At 39.7% G+C, this 24692-nt stretch overlaps 1 protein-coding gene across 2 annotated transcripts in view; it reads left to right on the forward strand.

Moving 5' to 3' along the window:
* Positions 1-346: 346 nt before the first annotated feature.
* Positions 347-24692, forward strand: part of dnajc17 (DnaJ (Hsp40) homolog, subfamily C, member 17) — a 66685-nt gene continuing 42339 nt past the window's right edge. Inside the window, exons 1-6 of one of the 2 annotated variants that reach the window (XM_072689764.1) lie at positions 347-494; positions 10510-10579; positions 18986-19044; positions 20419-20506; positions 20727-20809; positions 23550-23655. In XM_072689764.1, coding sequence (XP_072545865.1) covers positions 417-494; positions 10510-10579; positions 18986-19044; positions 20419-20506; positions 20727-20809; positions 23550-23655 — 484 coding nt within the window. In that variant the 5' untranslated portion in view covers positions 347-416. Of the gene's footprint in view, positions 495-10509; positions 10580-17740; positions 19045-20418; positions 20507-20726; positions 20810-23549; positions 23656-24692 lie in introns of those variants that run through there. The other variant, XM_072689763.1, reaches the window with a different exon arrangement.

The following is a 24692-nucleotide window of genomic DNA, read 5'->3' on the forward strand; positions in this document are numbered from 1 at the left end:
ATATATGTATATATTTATATATATATATATATATATATATGTATATATGTATATATATGTATATATACATATATGTATATGTATATATACATATATGTATATGTATATATATATATGTATATGTATATATATATATGTGTGTATATATATATGTATATATATATATGTATATATGTATATGTATATATATGTATATATATGTATATATATATATAAGTCGTATATAAAATATATATATAATAAATTTAAGTAGAGACTGGGAGCTCAGCTGTTAATAGCGAGAGGACGTCAGAGGACTTTTATTTTGGCGATGACGTCACTTGAGCTGCAACCCGGACGTTTTACAGCGTTGCAGGTTTTCAAAACTGCTTGAGGTTGTTGAGTGTTTTGGCTTCGTAAATAAGACAAAACTAACCATGTCTTCAACTAAAGAAATCTTACAGATGGACTTATATGCTTTACTCGGAGTTGACGGAAAAGCCACGGAGAAAGAGGTGCGGCAGTGCCAGTGTTTGTCAGTGTTTGTCAGTGTTGGGGTTTGTGAATTAGCTGTGCTCTCAGCTGCAGCTGTCTCTGTAGTATTAGCACTACCTGGTCTTTAAAAAGACCTCATGCTTCCTACACAAACCACTTATATAATATTATATAATTATATAATCACGTTTTAATCCCCTCTTTCTAACGTAACGTAAGTCACAAGACAACTTGCTGGATGAACTTAGCTATGCTAGCTAACTTAACAGAAGCTGTGTTGCTGAACGTGGGCGCAGCTGTGTAGTCTTTTTTATTTAAATGAGAATTTTAGGACAGTGTTAATTTTGTAGGTGTAATAGTAAATTAAGACAGGGCTAGAATTGTGCTTCTTTTGAATTTTCACCTCCACCTTAAATGAAGCAGCAGGGAGCTACTGGCTGAACATGCTTGCAGTGGGTAACAGTGAAGCAGCTACACTATTTAAGGTGGAGGACACATGTCTCTGACATCACGGTCAGACTGATGGACTCCCCATGTGGAGGCTGGGAGGGTTAGGAGGGTCTGTTTCACCCTTTATGTTTGTCCAAAAGGTCTAGAGATTGATTGATTGATTGATTGATTGATTTAAGGCAGGGAACAGTTCAGCTTTATGACTGAGTCTTGTCTTTCATCAGGGAATTTCTTTTTCATGCTAGATTCCCACGCTCCTGACATTATACCAACCATCAGGACCACATAACTGCACCAGCCCACTCATCATGTCTGTTCATTCTGTGTAAACTTGTCTTTCCGTACAGAAATAAATGTTACATTTCTCTCTAATGCTAATCCGGGCAGATGTTGCCCCCAGTTTCTACGTTATATTGATCTTCATGTATTTGCATTAGCCCAGAATCCCCATATTGGTGTGTATATAATTATTGTGCATTGGTTAATCATATTATTTACTTTTTGACTATGATTATATTCCCAACAGATAAAGAATACATGTGTAAGTTATGTTCCTTTAAGACAGATAGAGTGGGGAAATCCAGCACACTGCTGGAAGACAGCCATTGGTTTCCCACCCCTGGTTTGACCCCCTAAAACAATCTATGGACTGTTTGGCCCGCACACAGGCCAAAAGTGTAGTTACAAACCTCTATTACTAAAGAATAGACCCACCAGTTTGTACAGAAGTCCCTGTAGTTACTGAGTAATACACCTTAGTGTGGGATAAGCCTTGGAGTGTTAAGGGGTTAAAGCAGCATTATGGAAAATTTGATATTTCTTTGTCCTGGGCTCCCCCTACAGTTAAAGAGAGGAATTCGTGATTTTCTGGATTTGTGAGATAATCCTTTATTAGTCCCACTGTTGGGAAATTGTCAAATTTACAGAACTGAGAGAAACAGAACTGTCACTGAAAGTGAAAGAAGCATGTGGGATGACGTGGTACAGTAATTGTACACAAATATGGCTCAGGTTATGAAGTGTTTTGTAGTTCTCATTAGTGTTTTTCTGCCGGCTTCTCCAAAGTATCAACAATAGAAATGGTATTTTTCCTATTACAAGGCAGAGGAGCATGCACATGATTTTTAAGCTGACATTGTAAGGTAAGAATGCCACATAATGTTGCTTTAATGCATAGTGTAAAGACACAGTGCACAGCTATGGTGTGTTGGATGGAGTTCCTGTGCTTTAGGATTCTGTATTTGAAGAAATCTTCTCCCAGTCCTAGTGAAATAATTTTTTCGCTGAGTGCTCTGTTTGAACAACATTAATGATTTTTTTTAAAACTCACAAGGTGGTATGTTCATATGGTGTGTGCCCACTTACTGGCCCTTATGATTTAAGGGGCAAATCCATGTCATAGTCTTGGCAAATGGTCAGCAATATCTTGTGTTTTGGCACAGTGGTTTATAACCCTGGACCTGGAGCACTTCATATTTGGTGTTTTCTCTACCTTGGCACACCAGAAGCTAAACTAAACAGGCCATTAACATGCATGTAATGAGTTGTGTGGTAAAACATGTAGGACAAGGGTACTTTAGGGTTGAGATCTGATTGTGGGAAAACTTTTGAAAACTTTAAAAACATCTATTCGTAGCTGAAATGCATTTTTGTTAGTGTGACGACAGGTGGCAGTCTTGTACCACTGGAGCTTTGACTGTCTAACTGTATTTGCTGTGCCGTTTCTGCTTTTCTCCAAATACTGTTTCCTGTAATTAGAATAATAAGGATGATTTTACAATAAGCATAATCATTTCTACCCAAATATCAATGATCTCTCAGTTTTTTTGTCAGACAGTTTGACTTGATAAAGTCAAAATACTGACGTATCTGATACCTTAGTATCATGGGTAAGAGCATAACCACAGTCATGATTACTCAGTTATGAATAAAAATACTTGAATTTTAATTATTCCTGCTATTTATTTAGTATAAGGTACAATTATTAGTGTGTCCATTAGTGTGACATTTCAAAAATGGATCATGTTACGCTACTTGGAGATATTTCATTATTTCATCACAGATGATGTGTGGACAGACATTTTACATTCTTAAATTTTGAAATTTCTGTCAAAAACTAAGTACACTCAATATTATGTCTGAAAATTCTCAGGATGTTTTGTTGTTTAAAAATTGAAATTTTTATTGGGCTTGAAATTCATACTGTCCAAAAAAAAATGTCCCCCAAGGTAAAGATAGACAAAAACCAGCTTGTCCAGTGGTACAATTATATTTCCTTCCTGAAGTATTGAACGTCCTGTGACAGTCTCGTACCTTTTCCTCACAGTTTAAAGATTGAATAATTTACTGTTAAAGGCAAATCAGAGAGAATCAGAAATTACATGTACAGTCGTGGTTGGACATTTACATACGTTTATCATGGACATGAATGTCTTTGTAAGGTCCGGCTTTTTATTTATTTTTTATTTTTTTGGAAGGTTCTTTCTCAGGGCCAGAACGAGTGTACAACACCTATGATCTGTTTAACTGTCCCTTAGCAAGCTGTACCTTGTCTAGACATCCTCTGGCAGAATCCTGGGTGGATATTTGACCACTCTTCTTGGCGGTAGAATCGGTAGAGATCAATGAAATTAGTTGGATTCCTGGATCAGACTCCACTTTTAAGCACAGTCCACATATTTTTGACAGTGTTCCAACCGTGTATCTGATGATTTGAGGTTAGAAAGACCGGTTGGTACCATGTGCTTGGGGTTGGACGCCTCACTTTTACTCCTCCAAACATACCTCTGGTCATTGTGGCTAAGCTCGGTCTTGGTCTGCACAGAGCAATTTGGACTTTCCCATTGTAGTGTGCGTGTGTGATAGGCCAAGTGTGTTGGCCTATCCAAAGAGTGCTGTCAAACAAACCCTTTTAATGTGGGGACAGAGAAGCTACCAGCTGTAGTCAATCATAATCACTAACAGGAAGCTTTGTGCTGAACTTTCAGCACCACTGAATTAAATATACATGTGCCTGTTTAGATGATTTGGACCCTGTGTTGATTTCAGAAAACCTCGAACTCTCGAAAATTCGAGCTTGTGCACCAACTGTTACGTTGTCCCTCGTTCTGAAATGTCACGTGATATGTTGAAGTATTTGAAAAGCTGTGCACTATATGCGTTTATAGTTGTTCAGTTGAGTTAATTTCTTTCAGTTTGGACGTTTATTTAAGCCAAAAAATCTGATATTTTATCCTAATTCAACATCTTTCATTAGTCAAGTCAAGTGGGTTTTATTGTCATTTCAGCTACATACAGAGTACACAGTGAAACCTCCAGGACCATGGTGCAACATAGACAGTGCATACAAAACACAAGTGCAACACAATACAAGTGCGGACAGACAACACAACACAGTACAGACAGAGAATAATAAATAATTGGCGGTAGTGTGCAAATTATGCAGTGTGTAATAAATATTATGTCCAGTGAGGTAGTAAAGTTATTAGTGTAAATGCTTTGTGCAAAAATGCTTCCCATTTTATCTGGGGTAAATGGTGAGAGTGTGAGAGAAGGTAACAGAGAAGACATCAGTTGAGAAGTCTGATGGCTTGGGGGAAGAAGCTGTTGCAGTCTGGTCGTGTTGGACCGGATGCTGCGGTACCTTCTTCCTGATGGCAGGAGGGAGAACAGTCTGTGTGAACAGTCATTAGCTGTGCCATCTCGTTGCATGCTGTGGACCGTTTGTCCGCTGATCTGGGTCCAGTTAAGCCTTTTCTGTGGTTGCCTGTGCAGTGATGTTCAGTGTTCGTGTGGTGTTGATCTTTGTACACAAGTGAAGCCTGTAGGTAAACTGCCTGTAGTGAACGTTGCCACTACGAGCTCCATTAAAATTGATTATTACAATAAATATAATGCTCAATCTGTTTTCATTTGATTGATCTAGGTGAGCCGCTCATGCAGACCTCCTTCTTCATTATGAAGTGTTTATTGTGCTACAGCTTTTTGTTCCCATCAGACAATCTGGCATTTATATGGCACGTATCTCCTCCCCTCGCTGAGACTGAGTCTGTGCACTAATGAAATCTTCATGGTGATCGAGCCCTGAGAAATCAAGCCAACCAGCATGGTTTCTTAAAACTCAGACAGACAGTCCATAAAAGACACGTTAGCATATTAACCCTCCAGGCTGTTTGGTTAGGTTTGTTTGTGGTCACAGGAAAAACAGGCAAGTCTCATTTATTTCGTCTTCACAGCTGCTGTTCATTTATTGTTGATGCAAAAGTGTTCTCCAAGGGTGTTTAACCCAGTGCTGAGCTCCACTGGTCCTGCGTCTGCAATATTAGCAGAAGGAACTGATTTGGTGTTTGCATTGCAGTGTATTAGTGAGAGGAACACTTTCATTGGAATATTCTGATGCACGCTGTTAAAAGTTAAGGTGCTACAAAGGTTTCTCTGAACGATGCCTTAGGAGAAGGTTAGAAGGTATGGTAAAGATCCATGTTTGTAAAAATGTTTGAATTGGTTAGAAAACCATTGTTTTTTCTCTTTCTCCTCATTCTTCCTCTCCTACTACTTCTCCTAAAACCATCTCCAAACCACTTCTCCTCCTGCACCTTCTCCTTCTTCTTCCTCCATCATCTTCTCCTACTGCACCTACACCACCTTCTACTCCCTTTTTTCTTTCTTCTCCACAATCTTATTCTACTTCTTCTACTTCTCCTCCTTCACCACCCTCTTCTTCTTCTTCTTCTTCTTCTTCTTCTCCATCTCCTTCTTCTTCTCTTCCTCCATCATCTTCTCCTACTGCACCCCTCATTCTTTTCTCACACCACCTTCTACTCCCTTTTCTCTTCCTCCTACACAATCTTATTCTACTTCTTCTCCTCCTACACATTCTTCTTCTTCTTCCCCTCCTTCTCTTTTTCTGTTTCTCCTCCACCAACACCTTCTCCTTCCTCTCCTCATCCTTCCTTTCCTACTACTTCTCCTACTTTATCTTCTTTTCTCACACCACCTTCTTCCTTCCCTATACTGCTTTTTCTTCTCCTATTCCTACATCTTAGTTTCTTCTCCAACTTTTCTTCTTCTTTTCCTATACCACTTTCTTCTCCTTCTCCTCTTTCTTCTCCTACTTTATCTCCTTCTCCCACACCACCTTCTTCACGCCTCCTGCTTTTTCTTCTTCTCCTCCTACATCTTAGTTTCTTCTCCAACTTTTCTTCTTCTTTTCTTATACCACATTCTTCTCCTTCTCCTCTTTCTTCTCCTATTTTATCTCCTTCTCTCACACCACCTTCCTCCTTTTTTAAATCTCCTGCTTTTTCTTCTTCTCCTCCTCCTCCATCCTATTTTTCTTTTCCTGCTTTTATGTCTTCTTGTCCTTTACCATGTTCTTCTTCTGTACATTCTTCTCCTCATCTTTTTTTTTTTTTCATACCTTCTTCTACTTCTCCTACCTCTTCTCTTGCATCTTCCTTTTCTTCTTGCCTATACCCTTCTCAGCATCTGTATCATCTTCTTGTATGTATAGTCTAGAAAGCACCTAGTAGTTGGTTGATACAGGAATGTGATACAGTGATCTAGCAGCTGTTGAGTGCACAGTTTTTGTGGCATCAGGAATGGCTGTCCTTTACACCTTTGTTCACAGATTTTCCACATATGCAGATAAATCTGTAGGACCTATAAGTCTTTTTTCTTGGCACTCAGGCCCTGTTGTTTACCTACCGTTAGAGCTATTTTACAGGCATGGTATTGTTTTATAGCTTGTTTGGGCTTTGTTTAAACTTGCACCTAAGTAGTATCTAAATCCATCTGCAAGTGCTCAGAAACCACAGCTCCAGAGGCTCAAGCAGACAGGAAATCTAATTAGTTCTCCTTCCTTATGGGTGTTAAATTGAACCTAGGGTAAACTTACAGGCCGTGCACTTTTGGACCGTATCTGAGGAGTGAGCAAGATTGTGTTGAAGGTTGATGTGGATCAGAACTCATTAGTTTAGTGCTGTTTCACGTCCACTCACTAGTTTTTAGTTAGTTTGTTTTTTTCTTTCCAGGAGACATTAGCAGAGCATCAGATTAGAGCAGAGGTAAAGAATGTGAGTGTAGAGAGGGACTTGTGGGTCTTGGTGCGTCTCTGCTGGAAGCTTTGCTGTACCAGGCGGCAGTGCAGACCAGCCAGCACTAATGATGTTTAGTTTCGGAAAGTCCTCCAACTGAACCATGACTGGAGTGATTATTAGGATTCCAGCTTGAGGGGGTCGTGGTTCTCCCAGTCATTTGTCGTCATCCCTTAAAAGATTTTTTTTGTGATTCAGGTTAAAGACACAGCAGGTCCCGTTTTGGGACAGCTGTAACTGCAACTGTGGCCTTAAAATTATGATTCAGATTACTGTGGGTCACCACCTTCTGGTTGGTCACAGTGTGCGGATGAAGAAGCTGTATTAAGGCATGTATTAAATGGGTGCGTTGCGTAGATGGTCGCACCTACTGAAAGCATGGATTTGTCAGGAGTGCAAGCTGCAGCTGCAAAAGTGTGAGTACATTGGACAGTGCTTCCTCCTCCCAGTTTCTTCTGTTTTTAAATGTTTGAAATTTCTTGGATGATATGACACTTTTAAGATAAAGGCAGTATGAGTAGACATGCAGCTTTTAAATGATCATTCTATTTATTAAAGATAAAGATTTATTCAAAACTTACCACCCATGTTAAAAAGCTAATTAATCCCTCGACTACTAAATCAACCAGTAAACCAAATGCAATTAACAGTTGGGTTCGATTTCACTAACCACAGCCAGGCATGATTACTGCCAGCCCCGTGAATCCTGTGAAACAACCGATAAGGTCACGAAAAGCAGCACATAATGCCACGTTCTAAAGAGATTCATATATTGCTAAGGCTCTGGGAATCCACTGAAACACTGTGAGAGACATTATCCTGTAGAAAATGAGGAACGGTGACCCTTTCCAGGAGTCAAAGGTGGGCGTTTTGGGAGTACATGGTCTTGTCACTCTAGATGTAAGGCAAATGCCACATTCAATCAAACATGGTGGTGGTAGTGTGATGATCTGAAGTTGCTTTGCTTCTGCAGGGCCTGGACGACTTGCCATAACTGATGGAACAATGAACAATGAGGCTGTCTATCAGAAAACCCTGAAGTTTTTCTCTTCAGTTTGTGATCTTAAACTCAAGTGCAGTTGGGTTATGCAGCAGGACAATGATTTGAAGCATACAAGCATGTCCCCCTTTGAATGGTTTAAAAGAACCCAAAGAAAGGTTTTAGAGTGGCCAAATCAAAGTCCTGTCTTGAGATGCTGTGGTGAGACCTTACATGGGTAGTCCATGCTCAAATTACAATAATAATTCTGCCAAAAAGAGAGGACCAAAAGTGCTCCATCGCCATGTAATCCACTCATTACAAGTTCTCACAAATGTTTGCAGTTGTTACTGCCTAGGATGGTAAAACCTATTATTAGGTTTAGGGGGCAATTACTTTTTTACATAAGTTTTGAATAAATCTTTATTTAGAAGCTACATTGTTTCCTGGTATTATCTTTAGCCTATTAAAATGAGTTGGATGATCTGAAATGTTTATATGTGCTAAATATGCAAAGGAACACTGAGATGACTGGGATAATACTTTTGCACAGCACTGCAGGTTAACTTAACTAACTACATTAAGGGTGCATTAGACTAGACCTTTTTTGTCCCACTATGCTCTGTACTTGTGTAGATTATGCAGAAAGCTCTAAGGAATCCTCCTGATTGATGTTTCTCAAGTGGAGGAATGAGGGTAAAGCATGCGGAGGATTGCACAGCCGCAGGACTGCGCCTCCTCACCACAGGCACCAGTGATGAAACAACACTGTGAGCTGTGCATTGTCTCCACTCAAACTGTTCTCAGTAGGCTTTTCCTCTTCTGCCTAGCAGAACACTCTGTCTAGTCCAAAGCATGTTGTTATTAACGTCGCCAATAGGGGCCCGCCCAGATTCCTTGAAGTACTGGGAGTTCACAGCAGAAGGAGATGTTTTTTCCCCCCCTGAAGTGTCTAGTGGCGTGCCATTTGAGATAAAGGCATTTTGACATGAAAAGCATGATTCCTGTTAAATGTTGGAATGCTAGGATCCACTGGTGCTTAGCATACATATTAAAACAAGCTGTTGGGGGGGCTTCTTAAACATGACCATACTCAAGTTATGAAGGACTTAAGAGCCCCGATTTGTTGTGATGGATGATGTCAAAAATAACCTTGTAGCGAACCTTAAAGCAGCGTTATGCGAGATTTGCTGTTTCCCCCTACAGTCTGGAAGTCTCATTCGTGCTTTGGGCCACCACTAAAGGACACACTTTACACATGCATATCTGGACAAGCGGAGAGATACAGAGCTGGCATCTGAAGTGAAAGAAGCATGTGAACTGTTGTGGTAGAGCAATTTTACTGGGTTTTTCAAAAATAAAGTTATGCCGTTCATGTGAGAGTTAATCACCAAGTTACGTAGTGCAGTTAGCAGCATGCCAAGGCTGGAGTGGGAATGATAGAGATGCTATTCTACCTTATACATGCCACTAAAGCATCCCAATGATTTTGAAGCTGTTATTATAAGGTAAATATGCTACATAACTACATTCATTGGCTTTCTAAGTGTAGTGAAACCATTTTATAGTGTTACATAGAAAAAAAGTAGAGAATAGATCAGAGTATTGTGCAGATTTTCTTAGTCTAGTCCTGGGGACACTGGGCCTTGTTCACCAATGTTTTCCTGCCTATTGCCTATAAAAAAATTGGTTCTTTACTAACAAAGTCTACGTCAGATCCATGATGTGTTTTTAAACCGCAGAATTGTTTACAGCTATGATCTTATAATGATTGATCCCAAAGAAGAAAACACAGGTAAACATCAGAATCTTGTGTGAGGTTGGTGAATGAGGCCCATTAAGCTTGGAGTTGTGCATTGGTTCTTTCTATGCATATAAAAAAAGAGCTGGGGGGGGCTTCAAAAAATGTACAGTACTCATTCAGTGCCCAAGTCTTTGATTGACTTACACCCCTCATTTATTGTGACGGATGATTCCTTATTGAAGCTGGAGCTATACCAGTCAGCGATTGTGTCGTTTCGGCATTAATGCAAAGTGCTAGAAAATACTCAGCAGTAACATGGAGCTGACTCACAACATTATCAACTCGTGGTGAACCCTTTCCATCACCCATTGTTTCAAAACTTCCTTAACATTTTGTTATGTTTTCCAAGGGACCATCACCCCTCTCACCGACTTCCCTTGTGTAGATTTTAGCTCTGTGTTTTTTCTTGCCAGGAATTGCATGAATAACAATAGAGGCTGACTTTTTATCACAGTCTCATTTGCCAAGAAGCATACAGTGGCTTGGCCGGGTCTCAAGAAAAGCAGTCCCTACGTTTTCTGATATTGTGATAAGACATGAACATGCCATTCAAAGCAGCAGGATGTGGAGTAGGACTCCTGCTTCTTCAAGGGAGTAATTGGTGGTGTTATGCTTGAACCAAACAGAACAGCTATGTTGGAACTGCAGTTGCCCCTTGCTGTATGATACTTGTATTAAGTCTTTATTATTTTTTTTTTCTCCTTTAGATCAAGAAAGCATACAGACAGAGAGCCCTAACATGCCATCCAGACAAGAACCCAGACAATCCAAAGGCTGGTGAGTGTGTAATGCACATTATGTTTATATTTGACCTCATGATTTTACAGGAAGTTTACAATTGTGTTTTTTCTTTAATGCTGTTTCCGTCTTGTAGCATATCATGTATAAAGGTGGTGACTCTTTTTTTTTTTTGGGGGGGGGTGGGGGGTAGAGGAGATGCCCAAAAGGGCTCTTGGCACAAAGGAACTTTGGGAAAAAAAAAAAACTTTCACTTGATGGTTCCTTAGAAGAAATTTTCTTAGTCTTCCGTAGGGACCATCTGTAGGGACATTGTACTCACTGATGGAGGTAAAGTTAAGGTCAGGAACCTTCAGAGAGAACTACTCGTAGGTTTGCTAGAAAGGACAGTCAAAGCCCCTGTTTCACTTGTTGCAGAAGACCCTGAGGAAGACTTGGCAGTCTCTGGAGCCGTGGTACACTGTTCTACTGTGCAGCAGCACCTGCTCAAATCAGACTTTCATAGAAGCGTCATCGGAAGAAACCTTACCTGCACGCTCACTACAAAATCCAGAGTCTGAAGGAACATCTAAACAAACCTGATGCATTTTAGAATGTTAATTGAACTTTTTAGCCACAGTAAGGGAAGGTATGTTTGGAGAAAAAAGGGTGCAGAACTTGAAAAGACGACTAAGTGTGGGTATGGCTTAATAATGCCTCGTATGGCAGTTGCACTCTACCATAGGTTTCATAAAAACAGCATCCAAATAAGTTTATCCACCTTGGACACCTACTCGTTCAGCATTACTTCTGTAATTATGGATGTTCATAGGAAAGTTGCCGCAGAAACATCCTCTACTCTTCTGATAAGACTTTACATTAGATGTTGAAACAGTGCAGTGAGGATTTGAATGCATGCAGCCATGATAATGTGTTAATGTGGTCAGGTGCTGCTGTTTAATGACTGGTTCTGTATCACAAATACCACTCAAACACATCCAGACATATTAATTGGGGTTTCATAATGCCAGGAAATGTCATTTCATGGCTACAAAGCCCTATACTGGAGGCCTCTATACCTTTCTAGCCGTCGCTTGGTTTTGGGCATGATGACATTCTTCTCGTTCATGGATGCTTCGCAGTGTCCCATTCGATGGCAGCGCTTTTCAATGGAGAATACCTCCTATGCTCATTTTGAAGCATCCAACACAGAGGTTGCAGCATGAATTGCAGCCGGCATGAGGAGAATGATGTGTAAGCTCACTCAAAGCTTACTGCCCTGACAGTATCCCAGAATGTGGGCTCAAGGAGTGCCTCCACCAACTTGCTGATGTCTTTATGGATTCCCTCAACATCTGTCTGGCACAGTCTGCTAGTCCGACCTACTTCAAATAAGCCTCCATCGCTGTCGTGCCAAAGAAGTCCTGTCACACATTCTTCACACTCATAACTACATTGCTGTCATAATTAACATCAGCTTCATAGGCCCTAAAACAGAACCCTGTGGGACTCCACAAGGTATGCTAATCCAAACAGTTAGCAAATATTCACCTAGGGGTTAATATCTACCTATGTGTTGATCTTGGACTGTATGGTCTTTTGTACAGTGGTTTATATTGTTTATTGTAGTGTTTTGTTGAACTTATTTCCTGTATTGTATTTCATGTCTGATTTTTCTGCTGCTGTTTTATGTTAAATGTAACAACATGTCCTAGGCGAACTTACTCTGTAAGGCCGCAGACGGACAAATTTCTGTTGCGGTGCTTCGCTGCCAGACTTTGGGGTTTTGTTGCCAATCCTAAAAATGCAACACGAATCAGGGCTAAAATCACAGAGGGTGTAAGCTGCGTTAGTCCTTTACTTAGTCCGTTTGGGTGTCATTGTTGGAGATCTACGATTAGGTAAGCTCAACAAGAGATGATTTATAAAGAAAAACTGGAGAAAAGAATAAATTGATGTGTGTCATTGGTTGTTTGGACTAAAGGCCTCAATGTCTGGTACCTTAAACCCAGGTACACCTTATTAAATCCAGGTAACTTGGCTCTAGCATTTGTTTGTTTACCAATAGATCAACTGACTTTCTCTGTGTAAATTCCAAAGTCAAATGTGATCTACTGTGGCTTTTTGTGGTTGAAAAACAGCCTTATTTAAATGTAGTATGAACAAAATATTGCGTGATGCATTGTGAAGCACTGATAAATTGCCTCATGAAGCACCTGTGTGCGTGTGGTGGGCATTACGTTACATTGCAAATGTTATGTAATTTTAATAAAAATCTAAAGCAGCGGCAGCAGTAATACCAATTTAGCTGGTTTACCCTGATTTACACTGAGCGTATTTCATTATGTTGATTAATTGTGTAATAATTAATTGATTGTGTTGCTCTTTGTGTGAGAGAGAAAGAAACAGGATCTGATACTTTAGGCTAAAACTTTATAGCTTACAAGGTCTCAGTTAGCTTGTCTGGTTTTCTTGCATCATAGACACCAGATAAAAGTAGGGGTGCACCGATACTAACGAAATTAGCTGGATCGGGTATAGGATAATTGGTCTAATCCAAAGGGCCGATCCATTCATGGCACCGCAGGTATTTTAGGCTTCATAACCCAGGACCAGAGTAGCCTACAGACCTGTATCATCATAGCAAACAGCAAGACTCCTCTACCCCCTATCTATACAGCATTGTGCCCTCGACCTATCATCAGCTATCAGTGATTAATCCAGCTCGTTTTCCATATAACGAGAAGGGAGGAGCTGCTAGCTCCTCTTTAGTCTCAAAGACTTTCTTTTTGAGTTTCAGATTAAAAGTCCGTAGCCCAGGCAACACTGTACCAAGGTCCAGCACAGTTTTTCATTTTAGTGCTGGTAGTAAACAAAAATTGGCTTAATTTATCTCACTTCATTTGTTATAGTTCATTTTAGGTTGGTAAAGTAATGATTACGTCAATCCTGATGCCTTAAGTCTCTCCCAGATGGTCAGGTATATGATTTATTAATTTAACAACATTATCGAATCTGTATCGGGTATCGGACGATATGCAAAGTTCATGAACCGGTATCTGTATCGGAACAGAAAAAGGTGGTTCAGTGCATCTCTAGATAAATGATCTTGTAAAATCTCACCATCAGCAAGACTGATTTCCCGTAGCCTGCAATTAAATTTGGCCAAAAATATTTGCAGCACCTTGTGCAGTGTGAGATGTAATGAAGATATGTTATTGCGCAATCAGTGGGTTTAGATGTAGAGTTGTTCCTGTTTGTGAGTTGAGCTAATTAGCAGAATCAATAATGTGTTGATCATGAAATGAACGCGCTTCACAGTAATAAAAGAAAACATGTCTCTGAGATGTTATGTTGCTTTTAAAGCTTGGAGAAAAAGTCCCATCATAGTTAAGCTGCCTTATTCCTGCCTTTGACCCAGCCGTCAATTGTCATGAAGGCCCGAGGCTATGATGCTCAGCGGTTAAGACAAATTCATCCAGGCGCGTTCTCTGGTACCCCCTCCGTGGCTCCCCTGGGTCCATCCCGTGAATCTACACAATGGGCCTGGAGCTGTAATTCGGTGCTGGAAAAGGCAGATCTGCACCTTAAAAAGGGGAGGCATGTGGCATGTTTTCGATTGAGGCTTTCGTGGTCTCTGGACGCTGTGGCTGAATCCTGATTAAGTCAGAAAAGGAGGCAAACGAGGGGGTAATGGGGGTTCAGAGCTGGACGAGGCGGGCTGCCTTTCCCAGAAATGAAAGCTGAGAAGGCTGAGGAGTACACGGCCTCACATGCATGCCATTTACGCTCTCACACGACAAGGGGAAGCCACGGATGGGGGGGGTGGGAGAGAGAAGGGGGTGAGGCGAGGGTCACGTTGGGCTGGAGACCTCCCGTCGCGTGTAGACACCATACTGAACCAGTGCCCCAGGCTGGCCCGGACAGCCCGATGCTAATGATGCATTCTTCCCATAGCACACGTTCTGAGAGAGCAGGTACCTTTGAAGCTGCAGCAGCTGGACAGATGTGTGTGCTGCCCGTCTGTCTCCAGGAGAAACTGGAAATGGGAGAAGGTTGTTATAGTAGGGAAGAGAAATGGCGGCTGTGCCAGAAGTGAGTCATTACGGTCTTGAGGGAAGGCTTGCATGGAACCTCTGATTGTCTTGGTGGTTGGGATAAGCATTTTAACCATATTTTCTATTTGAATATCCTGAGTTTTAGATAGCTGCTATTGAAATGAGCTCTGAATTTATGTAATATTTTATTTTTTATTTTTTTATAAACCGTGCCACTGTACACCACCACTGGATTTGGAATGAAGCAATCAAGATGTGGTGGGGGACATCATAACATCTAGTCAAGTCAAGAACACTTGAGAAGGTAGAATTATCGTTGTCAAAATCGACAGTCAAGAGGCACCGCCATGACTCTCAATACAGATGGCTTAGTTGAAGCTATAAACCACTGATACACTCAGGAGCAGAGTATTCAGGATAAAAAAAAAAACCCAAAATGACCGTGACACTGTTTGATGAAAACAGGGTAGACTTGGGTTCATGGGAAAGGAAAGGTTCATAATCTGTCATCTGTCAAACATGGTGGAGGGACTGTTATGGCATATGTGGCTGCCTATGGAACTGATTATAGGACTGCTGCTTGAAGTAGCAGGGTGAGTTCTGAATTGTGTAAAGCTTTAAAGATTTAGTCAAATGCTGCAAAGCCGATGGTGCTTCACAACACAGATTAATGATGGCCCAAAACATACTGTCAAAGCAACCATAGAGCTTCTTAAGGCAAAGGATTTACATCCCAAAAAAAAAAAAAAAAAAAAAAATTATATATAAATATGCTATTTTGTCTGATTTACTTTTGAGCCTGTGGATATGGATGAACTATGTAAAAAAAAAAAAGGCTGTAATTCCTAAACGGTTAGTGCGTTTTTAAATTAATCAATTAAAGCTGGAAGTCTACCCTTATATCACATCTTGATGGCTTCATTATATATGTCTGGAGTTTAGGACCTGCTTTATACTGTGTGCACACTTAAGAGATAAATTGCAACAAATTATGGATATTCTGCCAAGACACAAGCCACACATTTCATGAAGTGAAATTCAAGCACAGTTTAAAACCCATCAAGATCTTGTGGGACTGTGTTGGGAAATGTGTGGAGAAGAAAAATCCTGTGAACAGAGTGTAGGAAGCACCTTAACCCCTTAACACCCAAAGGGCTGTTTTGTTCCCCAATTTACCAAGTTCAAAACTTAATAACTCCCAGTTAATAAGTAAGACTCCCCTGATCTCACAGTGCTACCAGTGCTATGAGGGTAAAGGCTACATTGTGCTTACACTGAGCCACAAACCAGCCACCAACCATTTATTTTTCAGCTGCCACTAATTCAGTGTCATTGGACAGCTGACGCTAACTGCCTGCCCTGTTACATCAGCTAACGGATGCCCACCCTGGCTAGCATCTTGCTAAGTAATCGAGGGTGAGTTGAGGGCCATGCAACTCACCTAGAAAGAGCAAGGCCAGTTGTGCTCTCTGAGACCTGGATGTGGGGTCACTGGGGTTTGAACCTACACTGCGCTTTGCCCTACTTTTCCTAAACTCTCAATAAAGTTCAGATAACTTAAAAGAACTGCTTCCCAGATGTTCTTCACCACGGTTCACAGACTATCCATAGTGTTTATCCCAACATAGACCCGTAATTACTCAGTGGGTTTTAATTGTACCTGCTTTTTTACTAAATGAACCGTGTGGCATCTTGCATTTGCCTTGTTGTGACGATGTATCCATCATTTGTCACGTTTATCCAATTTGCTCACTTATCAGAGGAAAACCACATGAAAACTCGTCGCTAAACATTAGTTTACTACATGTGCTTTTGAGCTATACTACACCCCCCCAGTGTATACAGCTGTGCTTAGTTTGCTTGATAATGCGAAAATCTGGCTGCTTGTAACCCAGTATTCTTTGTGGCGTTCTGTGTAACGTTCTCTGTTCTTTTTTTTCTGCTTAAATGTACAGGGTGATATACAATGTGTTTTTAATACTTTTACATATTATACATACTTCAGTTGCTAAACCCATTATGGAAATATATGTTAAATGCAGTATGTTGAATATCCACACCCATCCATAATTCCGATACAGCAGGTATCAGCTGGACAGATGTGCGTGCTGCCTGTTGGTCTCTAGGAGAAATTAGAAATGGGACAAGGTTGTTAGTGAGAGGGAGAGAATGGTGGTTTCTGCCAGAAGTGAGTCATTAAGGGCTTGCAGGAGAGTGGGCTCGCATGGAACCCCTGATTATCTCCGCAGCCACTCCAGAGGGCTTAATAGGAGTTGCGGCAGGGGGCCTCAAGGTTTACGTGGGAAAAGCGGCAGGCCGTCATTAGAGGAAACAGCTTTCGTGAGACTCGTGAGCGTTCTTGTTTTAACACCGGAAATGTGGGTTAACGGGAGTCTCTTACTAATTCATTGCACTAAGCACAAAGAACAAAACCCTTTTATTATAATGATTTAATTTTTCTCTTTCAGCTACAAACACACATGCAGAGAGGGGCATCGAAACTTTGGGCACTTCAAAAAAACAAAAAACAAATATTATATTGTGTGTGTGTGTGTGTGTGTGTGTGTGGATATATATATATATGTGTGTATATATATATATATATATATATATATATATATATATATATATATATATATATATATATGTATGCATGTGTATGTATGTATGTGTATATGTATGTGTATATGTATATATATATGTGTGTGTGTGTGTGTGTGTGTGTGTGTGTGTGTGTGTGTGTATATATATATATATATATATATATATATATATATATATATATATATATATGTGTGTATATGTGTATATGTCTATCTGACATTCTGATTTAAAAATTTGTGATAAAAAAGCAGGAAAGGTTTCTTCTGATGGTTGTTTCATGAAGGTTCTATTTATGCAGGTGTTGCCGCATAGTAGAACAGTGCACCACCGCTCCAGAGTCGTAATGAAAACGTAATGAAGTTATTTAGCAGTCAAATGAGGGTTCTGATTTGTCTTTCTACAGATCCTACAAGCAGTTTCTTGGTCTTCCAGACCTCAACTGGACCTCCACCGTTCCTGTTAACTGCCATTTCATGATATTTCATGTTCTAAACTGGGTTAAAGGTTACCTGAGAATGCTTTGCTGTTAGTGCTGGGCGATATGGTAAAAATACAATATCACGTTATTAAAAGACTTCTTTCATGATACACAATATTCATCATGATGCATGTGTAATCACAGACTAAATACATCAGTAGCGACATATTTTTTAAAACTGTTATTCAAATACTCTCCCGCACTAAATAGTGATTTATGTTTAACATCTGCTTCACTTCATCTAATGAAACCAGTCTAATTACACTGTCTGTAATGAAATCTGCAGCTGATCAGTGTTTATTAAGCACTAACAGTGTCCTCCATATGCTTAGAAAAGCATATCATTATCATTATCACAGTAACAAAATGTATCACAATCCTTTTTTTCCCCACTGTAAAATTGTACAAAACAAAATGACCTTTTAAAATATAATGAATCTTTCACTTCTTCATACCTTTTTGAAGATCAGTTTATCTTCTAGGAAATGTAAATACTCTATCACTATTGCACGGCAGTTCAACAAAAGTCAAACTCCACATTTAACCCGTCCATAGCACTAACCACACCCTTACATTCGAGTGTATGTTCTCTGCCTCTTCACACTGCATACTTCACCTCCGCTCCCAGGAAGCAGTTTGGGCTTACTCAAAGGCACTTCAGCTATGGATTTTAAGGGAACAGAAATTATTATTATTATTATTATTTATTTATTTTTTTTTACTCCCCCCCCACCCCTACTTCCTGACGGTATGGTGGATAACACTGACTAACCTCTGGTCCCAAGCCCACTTCTCTGACCTTGAGGCCACAGCTGCTCCAGGCAACAACTTTCCAATTTCCATTGAATAACTGGAGTGAGTTCACTGTAAATGTACAGGGATTTCTCACTCTGTACATAAGGAATTCTCTTAATATTTCATATGAATGATTCAGTATATGAATTGGGGAAAAATAATGTTCAGTGGGACCAGCAACCTTTTGGTCCCAGACCCAATTTTAGGACCTGGTTACACCACTCACTTGCGTGCCACTGCGAGCCGTGGTCAAGTTACTGTAGTTTACCCACACTGCACGCTGATCTCCATTTTTGTTGTCTTATGTATTATCATCATTTCTCTGTTCTTAGTCTCTCTCTCCTTTTATTTATTCAGTTTTTTGCTGGCTAACCATGAGTCAAACATGTGGTGCTTTTGAATGTAGATTTCATGGTTTCTTCTTTCGTGCGAAGAAGACACACACGCGCATGACTGTCCCTAAGCCTCACCGTAAACTGGGCCTGTGTTTAATAGCTGTTGTGATTGTTCATTGTTGTCTGTCGTACACAGCCGAGCTCTTCCACCAGCTCTCGCAGGCCCTCGAGGTGCTGACTGATGCCGCAGCCAGGGTAAGACAGCAGTCACAAACTTACCACTGCCCCTTACACATACACTTTTTTATTACAGTGTCAGGATGTGGTGACATGCCCATCACTGTTAGAACAGAAACTCTTTAAAAAGTGAAAAATGTAATGAACTGTAATGTGAATCATTTGTTTTTAACCATTTCTCTGGTTTCATTCTGGAATCAGATGTTTAAAAATATTTAAGATAATTTAAAATAATTTAAAATGAAGGTTTTCATGAACCTGAGATGTTTGCGGGCACTGTTTTGTTGCGAAAGAATCTTTGTAATCTTTGCATCTCACTGGACAGTTGGTTAATGCGTAGCTCGTTAAATTCATGCTACAATTTAGCTGGCTAATGGCAACCACCGTTAAACAGATCTGAGCTAAATAAGTAAAACTTGCTCAATTCTGAAAGGGTTAATTTGCAAAGGCAACCATATTCCAGGATAAATTGGATGATTTTTATTTATTTATTTATTTTTTTTGGTACATCAGATTATGCAAAATGATGCAGGTTAGTTTTGTTTTAGTCCAGGAATCACCCCCCCCCCCCAAAAAAAGGTTGGAGTTAGACTGCGCCGCAGTACCCCCTTAAGGCGACCATGGCTCATGTTATGTGCATGAGTAGCTGGAGGGACTAATTAACAAGCTGACCACAATCTCTGATATTTTTGGTTTGGTCTACATGATTTGTTTTAGGGGTGCACAAACTTATTGATACGCTTGAATGTTGAACACTTTGCAATACTGTACTGATTCTTAAAAACATGATCGATTTTTGTTATTTATAGTTACGTTCAGAGATTTGTCCAAGGTAGTGGTTCTGTGTTGTGTAAAAACCTTGACCACTAGATAGCATATCCCACTGTTCTGATTGCTTAAAAAGTAATGATTTTTATGCCTAAAATGCTAAAATATATAAATAAAATAAATTGCAACATATTACTTTGCTTACTGAATCTCAATATGTCATAATATATTGAATCATGACATATCGTATTGCTAGGTTCTTGCGAATACACTGTCCTAATTAGAATAATAAGAAAATCTTTGCTGGGCTTCCTCAAAGAGAGGAGAGAGTTAAGCTAACACACAAAATCACAACACATTGTCTTCTGGTTTATTTGTATACTGTTCATCTTTACGTATCTTTGAGCCGCATTCTTTATTCATAAACACATAAAATGACAGTTTTGTGTAACAGTAGCTGGTGCGTAGACAGCTCTGTGGTTTTATTTTATTTATTTATAAAAAAAAAACAAGCAAACAAACATGATAATTGCATGCTAATGAAGCAAGAGCTGTCAGGTTTTTAGTTAAGTTTAACTCGCTCTGTGCATAATAATGCCGTCCCTTGTCTTGTGTTTGCTACAGGCCGCCTATGACAAGGTCCGTGCTGCCAAGAAACAAGCCGAGGAGAGAACCCGGAGACTAGATGACAAGAGGAAAAAGATCAAGCTAGGTTAACCGTACTTTGTCTCTTCAATGTGGCCAAACCACAGTCTCTTCCCTCTCTGCACTGCTTTTTAATAGGATTAGACAAGATCAGGCAAAATTCTGCAATTAGCTCAGAGTGCCTGACAGAGCTGGATGCGTTTGGATACATTTGGACTGTGTTTGATTTTGGATTGTGTTTCTTTTTTTTTTTTTCCCTCGGTATGTCTGTGTCTCCGACTCAACAGACTTGGAGGCCCGTGAACGGCAAGCGGAAGAAGAATCTCAAAAAGTAGAGGAGTTTAAAGTCTCTCGAACATTAGAAGAAGAAGTAAGTATTGCATTTTGTATCGTGAGGTTTTGAGAGGTGAAGCAACCCCATACTTTTTGTAGATTACATGCCACATAGACTTTTTTGTCTTTTTTTTTTTTTTTTTTTTTGCTCTATTGTATTTTCTAGTTGTATTTTTTGTCATTTTCTACTAGTATTTTCTAGAGCACATGTAGAATATGTAGTATTGACGTTGTAAACATCCAAAGACCTGCCAATCGAATGGTTTCCAGAATCGAATGGTTTCAAGAATTTGGGGGCTGTAGAGACTGTTGATTTTGGGAACAAAAACAGATCCAAGGTTGTCAAGATGTTCAGGTATCTACAGTTCAGATTGGTCATTGGGCAGGACTCCAGGAGCTGAACTGAAGGCCTACAGAGATATCTGGTTTCATAATTGTGAAGATAGGAATTTGTTTTCCAATCAACCAGTTTGGTTTTTAATACAATAAGAAGAACCATTCCTGCAGGAAAAAAAGTCTTACTGCCAGGTCTGGTGGAAGTCCTATATAAGTCACTGACTGTGAAGATAAACCAGAGTCTAACAAGGATTCAGTCCAAAATGGACGGTTGCAGCTCTGTGGCAGAACTGTAAAACTGCAACATACAAATGAAGGCATATATTAAGATCAGAAGACTGAGAGACTAAAACTGTTCAGTTGCACCAGCATTAGTTTAATGTTAACATACTATTAGGGCGATTTCATGCTAGCGTCTTTTTCCAAACCCAGGAGCACTTGCTCTGTGAGTTTTGGTATGTTTGGTCAAGTGTGAAAGCCATTTTCAGGTGCGGTCCAGAAAACAGCTTCTCCTATGAAAACGGCTCCTCGTTTGCAGGTGAAACGCAGTGAAATGCCCTGACTCCAGTCCGTTCGGCAAAAATGCATGCAAAAAAGAAATGTTCGAAATTGCGCCATCGATCCACAGTTCACATGAAATTCTTCTGTGTAAAAGCAGCCCAGTGAAAATGAGCCCAGAATCGGCCCTGGCTGTGGACTGATGTATTCAGAACAAATTGTGAAAATGTCCTTAGAATGCCTTTAGGGGCAAAATGAACATTATTGCTGAGGTGATTTTTTTTTTTTTAAACTAAGCTATTTGACTTATTTATAGCCCAAACTGAAAGCAGCACATCAGTTCTAATAGTCAATGACAAGATTGTCAAATTCAAGTCAATCTGATCAAGGTCTGATATACAGTATATTTTAGATGGTAACTGAACAGACTGGTTGCTGTAGATGCAGGACTGTAGGTCTGTAGGTGCCCAGCGACAGGTGTTGGGTGCTCCAGGCTAATTGATGCTTGAAGGCAGCAAATGCTTTTTTTTCATCTGGGAAGAACCAACAGAAGGGCTGCTATGACGAAAATGATAAAAGATGCTGCTTAGTGGCAGATCAGTCAGACTGCCTATGCTAACGCCTGTCTATCACTGAAAACCCCTGCAATGGACCAGCAAACATTGGAACTGAACCAAGGAGCAATGCAAGACAATCGCCATATAGTGAAGCTCTTTCTAGCACTAGCAGTGCTTCAGACTTCAAACACTAGGAGGGTAAGGACCTAACACATGTCTAGTAAGGAGAAAAACGGCAGGTCTTCAGCTCCGCTGCATCAGCTACAGAAACCTGTACTAGCCAGCATCGCTTAAGAGTGCGGAGGGGAGGGGAGGGGAGGAGAGGAGAGGAGAGACCACGGCCTCTTTCTGACTCTGGATGCATATAGTGCATGCATAGTGTTGCTGGAAACAACATATTGGTTGGGTGATCATAATGTTTGGGTTTATCAGTGTTTTTAATCATATTTTAAATAAATTCTACTTAGGATAGTTGTGATCTCATGGTCTTATGGTTAGTCATGGTTTATGATTGGCTGGTTGACACACTGTGGACTGCAGGAAATTCCAAAAGCATTTCAAATACCTTGGAAAAGAAAATAATGGAAGGAATTTAAGCTACTATTTAAATGTATTAAATGCTTTGTTTTGAGACCATGGTGAGACCAGGATGTTACAAATGTATTTACACTCGGTGTACAGAAAATACTGGCCAATAATGACCATTTCATATCCATAAAATATTTTGAATTAAGCATAAGTTGTGATGTTCACATTTTATAAAGTTCAAATCGGAACACCCCTAAATTCCTCTATTACTTGCATGCTACCATGGCGAAGACTACCTTCACCATGTTTACATTTACCTGTTTTTAGAAGTCTCATCCCCTCTAAAACCGTGCTGAGGTCATTTCCTGCTCTCTGTCATAAAGCATGTCCCTCCTTAGTTCACATCTCTCCTGGCAGAATGTAAAATAAGTGCTTTTACACTTGATCATAAAACCTCACCTGGTAGGTTGATGAGGTTATGGAGAAGAACACACTCCAGTTATGCCATGTGTATGTAAAGTGAGTATTGAATAAAACATTTTGGATGTCTGTGGAAAGATTTCCTTAGACATGTCAGGCATGGCCTAATGCATTGCCAGCCAGTAGGTGGCAGTGTTCCATATCCAGAGACTGAATTTGGGGGTACTATAGTCCACATGATTTCAGATAGTATAATATGAATTATGAGACTGGTTGGGAAGTCTTAAGGGAAGTCTTATAAGCATTGTCTGTGTAGGCCTGGTTTGTGTTTTGCTGGTGTGTGCTCACATGCTGTACATTACATATGTGTGTTTTTGCAATGGAGCGTGTCTCTTGACTGGGTGCAATCTGTCTCTGTGTGTGTGTGTGTGTGCGCAGATTGCCCGTTTGAGAGAAGAGGGTTCCCGCCAGCTGCAGGAAGAGCAAAGGCTGATTCGAGAGCAGATCCAGAGAGAGAGAGAGGGGAGGCTCCACACACACACAGGTACTTACGTGCTATTACCATTTGAAGTTTTTGTGATATCCAGCTTACACGCAAACCTTCTTCTATCTCACATGTGCTGTGAATTAAGCATGCCTTTTTTATCACATGGTTCACCTGCTATTGTGATTTTACACATACCCTTTCCAGCAGTTGATGTACTATGAATACTACGCACACTGCTTGTTTAAATGTCCCATTAATCATTTTTGTCATTTTATTGAAAATAGAATTAAAACCTAACCTATAGATTTAAATAATTTTTTTGTTTTAATAAATAATGAAAGCATTTTTTCTGAACAATGATGAACAACAATATGATGTAATTCACTTTTCTCTACCCCTTTTTAAAAATAATAATAAAATAATAAAAAGAACTATGTTTATTTTAAGAGGATTACAAATTATGAAAATGAAATAAAATGTAGATTTTTATTTAAAATGTCTTGCTCTTCTGGGGGTTCAGTAAATTCGCCATAAAATACAGATTTAAAACATCAGTAGTCATCTGTCTGCTGTTGATATTTGCCGTTTTGTTTTATTTGCAAACCCATTGTCAGTGAAGTTGCAATGTTGTGCATCCCTTATTTCTTTCTTTCTTTCTTTCTTTATCAGTCAATGCATTCAGAACACAACCCCAAAAACTAAAAAATAAATATCAAAAGTTATTAGTAAGTAGAAAGTAAAGAAAAGCTTGTGTGAACCCAACCCACAGCTGAAATGTGTTTGGTTTGAAATGATGTCCAAACCCAACAGGACCTGACCATTCACATTGGGTTTGAATAGGTATTTCAAGCTGTGCAATATGTAACTGATTTAATTCTATCATGTGTCTCCAGAAGCTGTATCTAGATGTCTAGACCTCACTAATACACACCTAATTCCACTGCCATGCTCCCATACATTTCTAATCTGCTAAATGAAGCTTTATATACATATTTACATATACAGATTATTATATATATTTACTTAATTTTCAAGATTATACAGCTTTTTTTAATACTTCTATAAACACCTCCAGCTCTTTTTAACAATTGTTG

The sequence above is a fragment of the Salminus brasiliensis genome, chromosome 10 (genome assembly GCF_030463535.1).
Source record: "Salminus brasiliensis chromosome 10, fSalBra1.hap2, whole genome shotgun sequence".
Taxonomy (NCBI): domain Eukaryota; kingdom Metazoa; phylum Chordata; class Actinopteri; order Characiformes; family Bryconidae; genus Salminus; species Salminus brasiliensis.